Source organism: Hemiscyllium ocellatum, chromosome 46, assembly GCF_020745735.1.
Source record: "Hemiscyllium ocellatum isolate sHemOce1 chromosome 46, sHemOce1.pat.X.cur, whole genome shotgun sequence".
In the NCBI taxonomy this organism is placed as follows: Eukaryota; Metazoa; Chordata; class Chondrichthyes; order Orectolobiformes; family Hemiscylliidae; genus Hemiscyllium; species Hemiscyllium ocellatum.
The window spans coordinates 5,754,635-5,767,210 of record NC_083446.1 but is presented as its reverse complement, the minus strand read 5'-3'; the positions used below and the strand labels follow the sequence as shown (position 1 = coordinate 5,767,210).

Below are 12,576 nucleotides of genomic sequence, written 5' to 3'. Positions count from 1 at the left end.
CATGATTTGGAGATGCCGGTGTTGGACTGGGGTGTACAAAGTTAAAAATCACACAACACCAGGTTATAATCCAACAGGTTTAATTGGAAGCACACTAGCTTTCGGAGCGACGCTCCTTCATCAGGTGATTGTCACCTAATCAGATGATTTTATAAACCTCCTCAGAACGGACACCACCTCAGAAAGGGTAAATTGACCAGGATGGGGTAGTCCAGAACTAGAGAGCACAGGGTTTAGGATGAGAGGGGAAAGATTTAAAAGGCACCACTTTGTCACACAGAGGGTGGTGTGTGTATGGAATGAGCTGCCAGAGGAAGTGGTGGAGGCTGGTACAATGACAATATTTTAGATTAGATTCCCTACGGTGTAGAAACAGGCCCTTCGGCCCAACAACTCCACACTGACCCTCTGAAGAGTAACCCACCCTGGCCCATTCCCCTACATCTAGGTCTGCACTTAACGCTACGAGCAATTTAGCACGGCCTATCCACCTGACCTGCACCTCTTTGGATTGTGGGAAGAAACTAGAGCTACCCAGAGGAAACCCACACAGACCTGGGGAGAATGTGCAAACTCCACACAGTCATCTGAGGATGGGGATCGAACCTGGGTCCCTGCTGTGAGGCAGCAGTGTTAACCACTGAGCCACAGTGGCTAGCACCTACAGCCCACCCTGATTTAAAAGGCATCTGGATGGGAATATGAGTAAGAAGGGTTTAGAGTGATATGGGCCAAGTGCTGGCAAATGGGACTGGATTAATTTAGGATATCTGGGTCAGCATGGACGAGTTGGACCGAAGGGTCTGTTTCCGTGCTGTACATCGCTCTGATTATTTATCCCCGTGCTTGTGGGATTATGCTGTACCTCTTTATTGCCAGCACCTCAGCACAGAGAGAGGGGTGGCTCATCTCAGAAATTATTAGCGAGGGTTGGAAGGAGAGGAAAGATGGTGCAGAAATCACCAGTGGGATTTAATACACATACACAAATAAAAATCCTTTTTTTTGTGTGTGAAAACAAAACTCAGATGCGGAAATAGCATGAATTGTTGGTCTGGGCTTTGGAGGGGTGTTTGTAAACTATTATGGGGCGGGACAGAGGTGTCGCAAACAAAATAAAAGTTTGAAAGGAAATACCCCTCACGCCTTGACGTTTTGCGTTGGGTCAGTCTTAGGGCGTGTCGGTGTGTAAACAAAGAACAGGGTCTGTACAAGAGGGGAACCCAGTCCCTTTATAAACAGCAACTCAGAGGCTGCAAGGTTTGCTTCCTTGTGTGTGTGTGCGGCTGGAAGGGAGCGAGAGGTTTAGCTTCGAACAAAAAGGAAAGAATTAGAAAGAGAGGGGGAGAGTGTGCGTGCAAGACTGGTTTCGAACTTGTGTTCATAGGCGGTAGCGTTTCCTGGAGGGAGGAGGAGAGAGAGAGGGGGAGGAAGGGGGGAAGGAGAGAGAGAGGGAGGAGGGGGGAGAGGGAGGAAGAGAGAGGGAGGAGGGGGGAGAGGGAGGGAGAGAGTGGGGAGAGGGGGAGGGAGGGAGGGAGGGAGGAGGGGGGGAGAGGGAGGAAGAGAGAGGGAGGAGGGAGGAGGGGGGAGAGGGAGGAAGAGAGAGGGAGGAGGGGGGAGAGGGAGGAAGAGAGAGGGAGGAGGGGGGAGAGGGAGGAAGAGAGAGGGAGGAGGGAGGAGGGGGGAGAGGGAGGAAGAGAGAGGGAGGAGGGAGAGGGAGGAAGAGAGAGGGAGGAGGGAGGAGGGGGGAGAGGGAGGAAGAGAGAGGGAGGAGGGGGGAGAGGGAGGAAGAGGGAGGAGGGTGGAGAGGGAGGGAGAGAGGGGAGGTGGAGAGAGGGAGGGAGAGAGAGGGGAGGTGGAGAGGGAGGAAGAGAGAGAGGGGGGAGAGGGAGGAAGAGAGAGAGGGGGGAGAGGGAGGAAGAGAGAGGGAGGAAGAGAGGAGTAGGGAGGGAGAGAGGGAGGGAGAGAGTGGGGAGAGAGGGAGGGAGGGAGAGAAAGAGAGAGAGAGGAAGAGATTCCTGCAACAAAGAGGAAACTTTGACTGAGATACCGGGCGAAGACACTGCTTGGGGAAACACCTTGCTGCATGAACCAGGTAGACAGCTGAGAGAAGGAGAGGGTATGAACGGGAGTCAGGAGGACTCCTCCGGGAGCCTGGTTGCTGGCATTGAGGGGCTTCCCCCCTTACCCAAGGGTCTGAGCGGGATCCTCAACTCCAGCGGCGGTTCCTGGAGGGACGTGGAGAGGCTCTACGCCAAGAAGACCATGATCCAGGACGAGCTGAGCCGGCCCCACTTGGCCACCGAGAGGTTCCTGAGGAACAAGCCGGCCAATCTGGACGCAGCCCTGGCCTTATTGAGGAAGGAGATGGTAAGCCAAGGCCCCTACTGTACACCCCTCCATCCCCCCTCCCCCCTTCCTCTACCCAACCCATTGGCAAAAAAAAAGTCAGAGAGGACCGTCAAGCCCTGCTTTTTTTTTAGATTACATTCCCTTACAGTGTGGAAACAGGCCCTTCGGCCCAACAAGTCCTTCCTACCCTCCGAAGAGTAACCTACCCAGACCCATTTCCCTCTGGCAAATGCACCTGACACTACGGACAATTTAACAACCGTGGGGCAGGAAAATCGACGTTTCGGGCAAAAGCCCTTCATCAGGCTTCATTCCTGATGAAGGGCTTTTGCCCAAAACGTCCATTTCCCTGCTCCTTGGATGCTGCCTGACCTGCTGTGCTTTTCCAGCACCACTCTAATCTAGATTCTGATCTCCAGCATCTACAGTCCTCACTTTTGCCCAATTTAACGACCACGTCCCAGGCCTTGCGTGCCTTGCAAGCGCACAGGGTCATACTGCAGGGAAACAGGCCCTTCAGCCCGACTGTGAGGCTTGCCATTACTGGTCAGTGTGTGGAGTACAGGAGAGGGGAGCTCATTTTGGCAGCCTTACAGGACATTGGTGAGGCCACTTTTGGAACACTGCGTTCAATTCTGGTCTCCCTGCTATAGGAAAGATGTTGTTAAACTTGAAAGAGTTCAGAAAGGATTTGCAAGGAGTTTGAGCTTATAGGGAGACGGTGAGTAGGTTGGAGTGTTGGAGGCTGACTGTGCTGACAAGATATTCTAAATTAATCTAGTCCCATTTGCCAGCATTTGGCACACATCCCTCTTAAACCCTTCCTATTCATATACCCATCCAAATGCCTTTTAAATGTCAATTGTACCAGCCTCCACCACATCCTCTGACAGCTCATTCCATACACGCACCATACTCTGTGGAAAATGTTGCCCCTTAGGTCCCTTTTATATCTTTTCCCTCTCACCCTAAACCTATGCCCTCTAGTTTTGGACTCTCCTACTCTGTGGAAAAGACCATGGCTATTCACCCCACCCAGGCCCCTCATGATTTTATAAACCTCTATAAGGTCAGCCTCTGACGCTCCAGGGAAAACAGACCCGGCCTGTTCAGCCTCTCCCTGTAGCTCAAACCCTCCAACCCTGACAACATCCTTACAAACCTTTTTCTGAACTCTTTCAAGTTTCACAATATCTGTGCTACAGCAGTCTAGTGTTGTTGCCACTACACTGTTGTCTCCTGACATTTACCACCTTGTATCTTCAGGGTACCTGACCACACAATGCAGACCCATGACTCTGGGTTGATGGTGCTGTCTTGCCATCCATAATCGGACGATCGTTCCAGGGATGAGGAACGTTAGTCACATGGATAGATTTGGGCTGCTTTCCTCGGAGGATGTGATTTGATAGAGATTTTAAAAATTCTGAAGGGTCTCGGGCAGGATAAGGAGAAACTATTTCCCCCTCCGATCAAAGATTTGAGAATGAGGGGATGTGGATTTATGGTAATTAGAAATAAAGCAAAGTTAAGATTAGATTAGATTACTTAGATTACTTACAGTGTGGAAACAGGCCCTTCGGCCCAACAAGTCCACACCGACCCGCCGAAGCGCAACCCACCCATACCCCTACATATACCCCTTACCTAACACTACGGGCAATTTAGCATGGCCAATTCACCTAACCCGCGCATCTTTGGACTGTGGGAGGAAACCGGAGCACCCGGAGGAAACCCACGCAGACACGGGGAGAATGTGCAAACTCCACACAGTCAGTCGCCTGAGGCGGGAATTGAACCCAGGTCCCTGGCGCTGTGAGGCAGCAGTGCTAACCACTGTGCCACCGTGCCGCCCACGAAGACCGGGAAAATCTTTTTTTTTTCACACAGCAAGTGGTCAGGTTCTGGGATGTATTGCCTGAGATTGTGATGGAATCATAGAGATGTACAGCACGGAAACAGACCCTTCGGTCCAACTTGTCCGTGCTGACCCGATATCCCAACCCAATCTAGTCCCACCTGCCAGCACCCAGCCCATATCCCTCCAAACCCTTCCTATTCATATACCCATCCAAATGCCTTTTAAATGTTGCAATTGTACCAGCCTCCACCACATCCTCTGGCAGCTCATTCCACACACGTACCACCCTCAAGTGATCTAACTGATACCTGCAGAAAGAGGGCTAGATAGTGTGGACACGGAGAAGATGTTTCCACTGTTAGCAGAGACCAGGGGCACAGCCTCAGAGGGAAAGGACGACCCTTGAGAATGGAGATGAAGGGAAACGTCTTCACCCGGAGGGTATTGAATCTGTGGAACTCATTGTCACAGAGGGCTGTGGAAGCCTAGTGACTGAGTATCAGAGATAGGGGTTCTTGATTGGTAAGGAGATCAAGGGTTACGGGGAGAAGGCAGGACAATGGGGCTGAGGAACACAGAAGCTATGGTCAAATGTCAGAGCTGACTTGGTGGACCGAGTGGCCTAATTCTGCTCCTATATCTAATGGATATCGTCAGGCTAAGCGAACTGGCAATAACTTGCCAGGTATATGGGAACATTCAAGGCTATGCACTTTGGCAGGAACAAGAGCTGAATATTATTTAAATGGGAAAAGAGTGCAGAATGCTGCAACGCAGAGGGAATTGGATGTCCTTGCGATGAATTACATAAAAGCTAACATCCAAATTCCTCAGGAAGGACATACTGGCACTGGAACATGTCCAGCGGAGATTCACACGGATGATCCTTGGAATGGTTGGTCTAACATATGAGGAATGGCTGAGGATCCTGGGATTGTATTAGAAGATTAAGGGGAGACTTAATAGAGACGTACAAGATAATACATGGCTTGGAAAGGGTGGACGCTAGGAAATTGTTTCCATTAGGCGAGGAGACTAGGACCCGTGGACACAGCCTTAAAATTAGAGGGGGTCAATTCAGAACAGAAATGCAGAGACATTTCTTCAGCCAGAGAGTGGTGGGCCTGTGGAATTCATTGCCGCGGAGTGCAGTGGAGGCCGGGACGCTAAATGTCTTCAAGGCAGAGATTGATAGATTCTTGTTGTCTCGAGGAATTAAGGGCTACGGGGAGAATGCGGGTAAGTGGAGTTGAAATGCCCATCAGCCATGATTGAATGGCGGAGTGGACTCGATGGGCCGAATGGCCTTACTTCCACTCCTATGTCTTATGGTCTTATGGTAATAGGGAAGGCAAATGGAATGTTGGCCTTTATTTCAAAGGAAATGGAAGCTAAAAACAGGGAGTACTCACTAAAACCATACAAGGCATTGGTCAGACTACAGCTGGAGTATTGTGTCAATTTTGGGTTGCCTTATCTAAAGTATTGGAGGCAGTCCAGAGAAGGTTCATTTGGCTGATCCTGGTTATGGAGGGATTTCTTTTTTAATGAGGGGAGGTTGGGTCTGTGCTCATTGGAGCTTAGAAGAATGAGAGGCAACCTTATTAAAACATGCAAGATTCGTAGAGGGCTTGAGAGAGTGGATATGCAGAGGTTACAGAGTCATACAGCACGGAAACAGACCCTTCGGCCCAACCGGCCCATGCCGACCACAGTCCCAAGCTAAACTAGTCCCACCTGCCTGCTTCTGGCCCATATCCCTCCAAACCCGTTCCCATTCATGTCCTTATCCAAATGTCTTTCAAACATTGTAACTGTCCTCTCATCCAATACTTCCTCTCGAAATTCATTTCACACACTGTTTTAAAAAAAAAGTCTCATGTCTTTATTAAATCTTTCTCCTCTCACCTTTTTTTAAAAAAAAGTGCCCCCTAGTCTTGAAATCCCTCACCCTGGGGAAAAGACACCTGTCATTCACCTTACCTATACCCCTCATGATTTTATAAACCTCGATAAGGTCACCCCTCAACCTCCTACGCTGCAGACAAAGAAGGGCCAGCCTCCTTATAACTCAAACCTTGTATTCCCATCCAGGTAAAGCTCTTCTGAACTCTCTCCAGCTTCTAATATCTTTTTGTTGTTCCTTCTTGTGGGAGTGTCCAGGAGGGATGGCATAATTTCAGAATAAAGGGTCATTTAAGATGGAGATGAGGAGGAATTTCTTCTCACATAAGATAGGGAAACCGAGGAATTCTTTACTGCAGAGAGCTTTCAGTGCTGGGTTATTAGGTAGACTCAGAGCTAACAAAGACTGATTTCTAATCAGTCAGGGGAAAAGACAGGAAAGTGGAGTTGAAGATGATCAGATCATTGAATGCTGGAGTAGACCCAATGGGCCAAATGGCCTACTTCTGTTCCTACATCTACTGGATCTTTTTATACGTCCATGTGAGAAGGGAGAAAAAAGCTCAGTTTAACGCCTCACTTGAAAAAAGGCTCATCCGAGGTTAACACTCCCTCACCACAGCAAGGCCAAGGTCAGCCTGCATTGTGTGTTCAAGTCTTTGTCAGACTGGAATCCAGTTCACACACAGGTTCCCATAGGCCAGCTTTTAGCCGATGTTCGTACAAGGATCCATTTGCAGCATTGCTGACTCTAGCTGGGGTACACACACTCACTCTTACTGGAGTACATTATCTCTCTCACTCACTCACTCTATTCTCTCTCTCTCTCTGAATCTCACTGGGGTGCAGGCTCACACACACACACACACACACACTCTAACTCTAACTGGGATATGGGATCCCACACACGCACACTCTGACACTAACTGGGGCACGGGATCTCACACACACACACACACACACACACTAACACTAACTGGGGCACGGGATCCCCCACACACACACACTGACACTAACTGGAGCACGGGATCCCACACACACACACACACTGACACTAACTGGGGCACAGGATCCCACACAGACACACTGACACTAACTGGGGCACGGGATCCCACACACACACACTGACACTAACTGGGATATGGGATCCCACACACACTGACATTAACTGGGATATGGGATCACACACACACACACACACACACACACACACTAACACTAACTGGGGCACGGGATCCCCCACACACACACACTGACACTAACTGGAGCACGGGATCCCACACACACACACACACACTGACACTAACTGGGGCACAGGATCCCACACAGACACACTGACACTAACTGGGGCACGGGATCCCACACACACACACACACACTGACACTAACTGGGGCACAGGATCCCACACAGACACACTGACACTAACTGGGGCACGGGATCCCACACACACACACTGACACTAACTGGGATATGGGATCCCACACACACACACACACTGACATTAACTGGGATATGGGATCCCACACACACACTGACACTAACTGGGATATGGGATCCCACACACACACACACACACTGACATTAACTGGGATATGGGATCTCACACACACACACACACACACACACACACACACACACACACACTAACTGGGGCACGGGATCCCCCACACACACACACACTGACACTAACTGGAGCACGGGATCCCACACACACACACACACACACTGACACTAACTGGGGCACAGGATCCCACACAGACACACTGACACTAACTGGGGCACGGGATCCCACACACACACACTGACACTAACTGGGATATGGGATCACACACACACACACACACACACACACACTAACACTAACTGGGGCACGGGATCCCCCACACACACACACTGACACTAACTGGAGCACGGGATCCCACACACACACACACACACACACACACACTGACACTAACTGGGGCACAGGATCCCACACAGACACACTGACACTAACTGGGGCACGGGATCCCACACACACACACTGACACTAACTGGGATATGGGATCCCACACACACACACACTGACATTAACTGGGATATGGGATCCCACACACACACTGACATTAACTGGGATATGGGATCCCACACACACACTGACACTAACTGGGATATGGGATCCCACACACACACACACTGACATTAACTGGGATATGGGATCTCACACACACACACACACACACACACACACACTAACTGGGGCACGGGATCCCCCACACACACACACACTGACACTAACTGGAGCACGGGATCCCACACACACACACACACACACACTGACACTAACTGGGGCACAGGATCCCACACAGACACACTGACACTAACTGGGGCACGGGATCCCACACACACACACTGACACTAACTGGGATATGGGATCCCACACACACACACACTGACACTAACTGGGATATGGGATCCCACACACACACACACTCTGACACTAACTGGGGCACGGGATCACACACACACACACAGACACACACTCACACCAACTGGAGCACGGGATCACACACACACACACACACTGATACTAACTGGGATATGGGATCCCACACACACACTCTGACACTAACTGGGTAACTGGGGCATGGGATCTCTCTCTCACACACACACTGACACTAACTGGGGCATGGGATCTCACTCTCTCTCTCTCACACACACACACACACAGACTCTCACTGTGATACGGGCTCACACACACACTCTGACTCTCACTGGGGCACAGGATTGATCTCTCTCTCTCACACATACAGACACTCTAACTCTCAGTGGTGTATGGGCTCCCCCCCCCCCCCCCAACACACACACACAGACTCTCACTGGGATGGGGGCTCGCGGATCATGATACTGTACAAACCACAGCTGAACTATTTTCCTTTCCTGTGCATGTACATATTGGCCTGGAGCTGAGCTCAGCACAGGGAGTGCTCTGAACAAGCTGTGCCTGTCCTGGCCTGGCCTAGTGTGAACAATGTCTGCTTTTGCTCGTGCTGTGCCTGAAGGGGCACTTTGTTTCTTTCTGTCGGATCCAGCACCTGCTGATGGAAGGCGAGGATTGTGTTTAAGGCCCAGTGGACCTGCAGCCACATCTGCTCCTGTTTATTCAGGCTGTCCAGCCTGTCCTTGCATCTGGCTCACAGGGCATCCTGAATAACCCGCTTACCAGCGGACTGCAGGCCGGTATAGTTGATCAGGACAGTTCCCTTAGCCCCCTACCCTTCCTTCAAACTTCTAAACAGGCAACGTCTCCAGCTAAAAGGTTCTGCATGGACAAACTCCCTGCACTTGCCAAGCTCCTGTGCAGAAGGAACAGGCTTTATGACCCCCTGGGCTCTACCCTGTCCCACATGGACAGTCCAGCCCTTGCTACACCCTCCCTCCCAGCACAAGCACTCCATTCTGTGCTTCTGCTCAGCACAGTTTAATCAAGAGCTTTTGAAGACGTGGGGTTTGGATAAGCAGGAATCCAGACTGATGCACCCTTCCCTTCCCTCTCCCTAACCCTGGGGTCTCCCATCCGCCATCGGGAATGGGACGCCTGGCTGATTCCTCAGGGAGGGGTGGAGATGACAGAGATTGGGAGCAGCTGACCCCTGGCTGATTACCTCTGACCCCTGACTGATTACCTCTGACCCTGGGGACAGTGATTGGCAGCAGAGGAATCATGGCTAATTCCCCCCTGGGGTCACCGGACAACCGTCGGGAAGACTCCTCCCCTAAAGCCTCGAAAACCAGCTGTGGTCTTCGGTCATTGGCGCCAGGGTGGTGGAGGGGGCAGCTCACGATTGCTCCCCACACCCCTTGGTACGCCAGGTGTGTTTCCCCGCCTCTGCCCGATCTTGTCTCTCCTCCTCTACAGGTAGGCCTGCGACAGCTCGACATGTCCCTCCTCTGCCAACTGTGGTCGCTGCACGAGTCCATTCAGGACTACAAGGGCCTGTACCAGGACATGACCTCGTCCATGCACTCTTATGCCTCGGAAAATGCCGACTACGACGACGAGGATGAGTTGGAAGCCGACGAGGACGGCTTGGACCGCTGCAAGATCGACATGGCACCCAAGAGTCTGAAAGTCCCCCCGACGCAAAACTCCCGGGACAAGTGGCTGCAGGATTCTTTCCACATTACACTATAAACAACAGACACTCTCGCTGATACCGCTTCCAGGTTCTGCCTTTCCTTTTGTTTAAAAAAAAATTCATTCCTGCGATGCGTTTTTCACCGGCAGGGTCAACCATTTATTGTCATCCCTCGTGGAAGTGGTGGAGAGCTGAGAGACTGGGCTCCTGTTACCTAAATGGGGCGGTTAAGGGTCAGGAAGGCAGATTTCTTTTCCCGTGGTGACGTTAGGGGACTTAGAGCAGCCTCATGACCGCACAGATTCCCGAGGGTCTGGGATGAGAGGGTGGGATTGGAAAAAGTGGGAGGGAGGAGAGAGCACACGGCCGCATTGCATCTGGTCACTTCTGGAGCTCCCCTCCCACCAAATTGGCTGCACCTTCCCACACCGCCTTGGTTTCCTGATGCATTCCGAATTCCAATCGACAGGCATGCAGCGGCCTCGACTCTCCTGTCGACTCAATCCATTGCTCGGGAATTCTGAGCAAGAGATTGTTTCCTCATTCTGACGCAGTCTGCCAAAGTCAATTTTCTTTTATCTGCGATTGTAGCAAAATCAGGGCAAACTCTCCCTGTTCAGAATCAGATTTCATACCCCAGTGAGTGTGTGTGAGAGCCCGTACCCCAGTGAGAGTCTGTCTGTGTGTGTGTGTGTGAGAGAGACAGCCTGTACCCCAGTGAGAGTCTGTGTGTGAGTCCATACCCCAGTGAGAGTCTGTGTGTGTGTGTGTGTGAACGCCCATATCCCAGTGTGAGTCTGTGTGTGTGTGAGCGCCTGTACCCCAGTGAGTGTGTGTGTGTGTGCCCATACACCAGTGAGAGTCTGTGTGTGTGTGTGTGTGTGTACGCCCATACCCCAGTGAGAGTCTGTGTGTGTGTGTGTGTGTGTGAACGCCCATACCCCAGTGAGAGTCTGTGTGTGAACACCCATACCCCAGTGAGAGTCTGTGTGTGTGCATGTGTGTGGCCCAAACCCCGATAAGGGTCAGTGTGTGTGTCAGAGCCATCCCCAAGTAAGAGTCCGTATGTGATCCAGGATTTCTGTCCTGTTCATCTCTTGTAGCTGGCAATGTAATTTGCTGACAATAAAATTGAGATGTTTGTTACCTTGAAACAAAACTCATGTTCATGTTATAAAGTTAGAATTCTGAAACCTATGTTGAAAGACAGGAGTTTTTGTATAATTTATATTTAGCATTGCTTTATTTTTCAGTTGAACAGCAGACACATGTTAAGTTATACAATGTATGGTTTTATCACATGACCTGTAACCATTAATTACAAATAAATGAATTTGACTTACCTTTGGTTTTGGATATGCGTTGTGCTGCCTGATATTTATCTTCCATCTCCGGGGGAGATTTTGGTGTTCAGAATGGACTATTTTCTACTTTACATCCCCATCAAACACCCCAAGACGGGGAAAGCGTGTTGGTTCAGTGATCAGCACTACTGCCTCACAGGGCCAGGACTGGGATTTGATCCCACTCTCGGGCGACTGACTGCGTGGAGTTTGCTCATTCTCCACCTGTCTCTGTGTGGGTTTCCTCTGGGTGCTCAGTTGCCTCCAACAGTCCAAAGATGCGCAGGTTAGGTGGATCGGCTGTGCTAAATTGCCCATAATGTGCAGGCTAGGTGGATTAGCCATGGGAAATGCAGTCACCGGAATAGGCTAGAGGAGGTGTGTCTGGGTGGGATGTCCTGTGAGGGGGTAATGTGGGCATGATGGGCTGAATGACCTGCTTCCACGATACAAGGATTCTACGATTCATATCTCTACAGACACAGTAAAGCTCTCTCTACTTTTTAAAACTCAAAACAAAGCTCCCTTGACATTGCCCCTATCAAACACTCAAAGCTTAGGAATACCGTGGGGTTAGATACAGTGTAAAACTCCCTCTACTCTTTTTGAATTGAATGTAACCAGAAAGTAAAGCTACCTCAACATTTTCCCCATCAGGTATTCCCAGGACAGGGACAGCACAGGGTTAGATACAGAGTAAAGCTCCCGCTACTAAACAGAATGTAAAGCTCTCTCTACACTTCCGAACTGAAAGTAAAGCGTGTTTGACACTGCCCCCCTCAGACACTTCCTGGGATAGCATGGGGTTAGATACATTCTCAAACTGGAGTAAAAGTCCCTAGACTCTGCCTCCATCAGACACTCCTAAGACAGGTAAAGCACAGGAAATTGTGCCAATATCGCCAGCCATTGGCAGTGGAACGTGGTGCCAATGAAATATGCTTTGTCCTGGATGGTGTTGAGACTCTTGAGTGTTGATGGAGCTGCATTCATCCA

At 50.5% G+C, this 12,576-nt stretch overlaps 1 protein-coding gene across 1 annotated transcript; it reads left to right on the top strand.

Moving 5' to 3' along the window:
* The first annotated feature begins 1,993 nt into the window (after positions 1-1,993).
* Positions 1,994-11,529, top strand: fam89b (family with sequence similarity 89 member B). Its single transcript, XM_060855704.1, has 2 exons — positions 1,994-2,370; positions 10,018-11,529. Exons 1-2 carry the CDS (start codon positions 2,122-2,124, stop codon positions 10,291-10,293), a joined length of 525 nt encoding a protein of 174 aa, XP_060711687.1. The 5' UTR covers positions 1,994-2,121; the 3' UTR covers positions 10,294-11,529.
* The last annotated feature ends 1,047 nt before the right edge of the window (positions 11,530-12,576 follow it).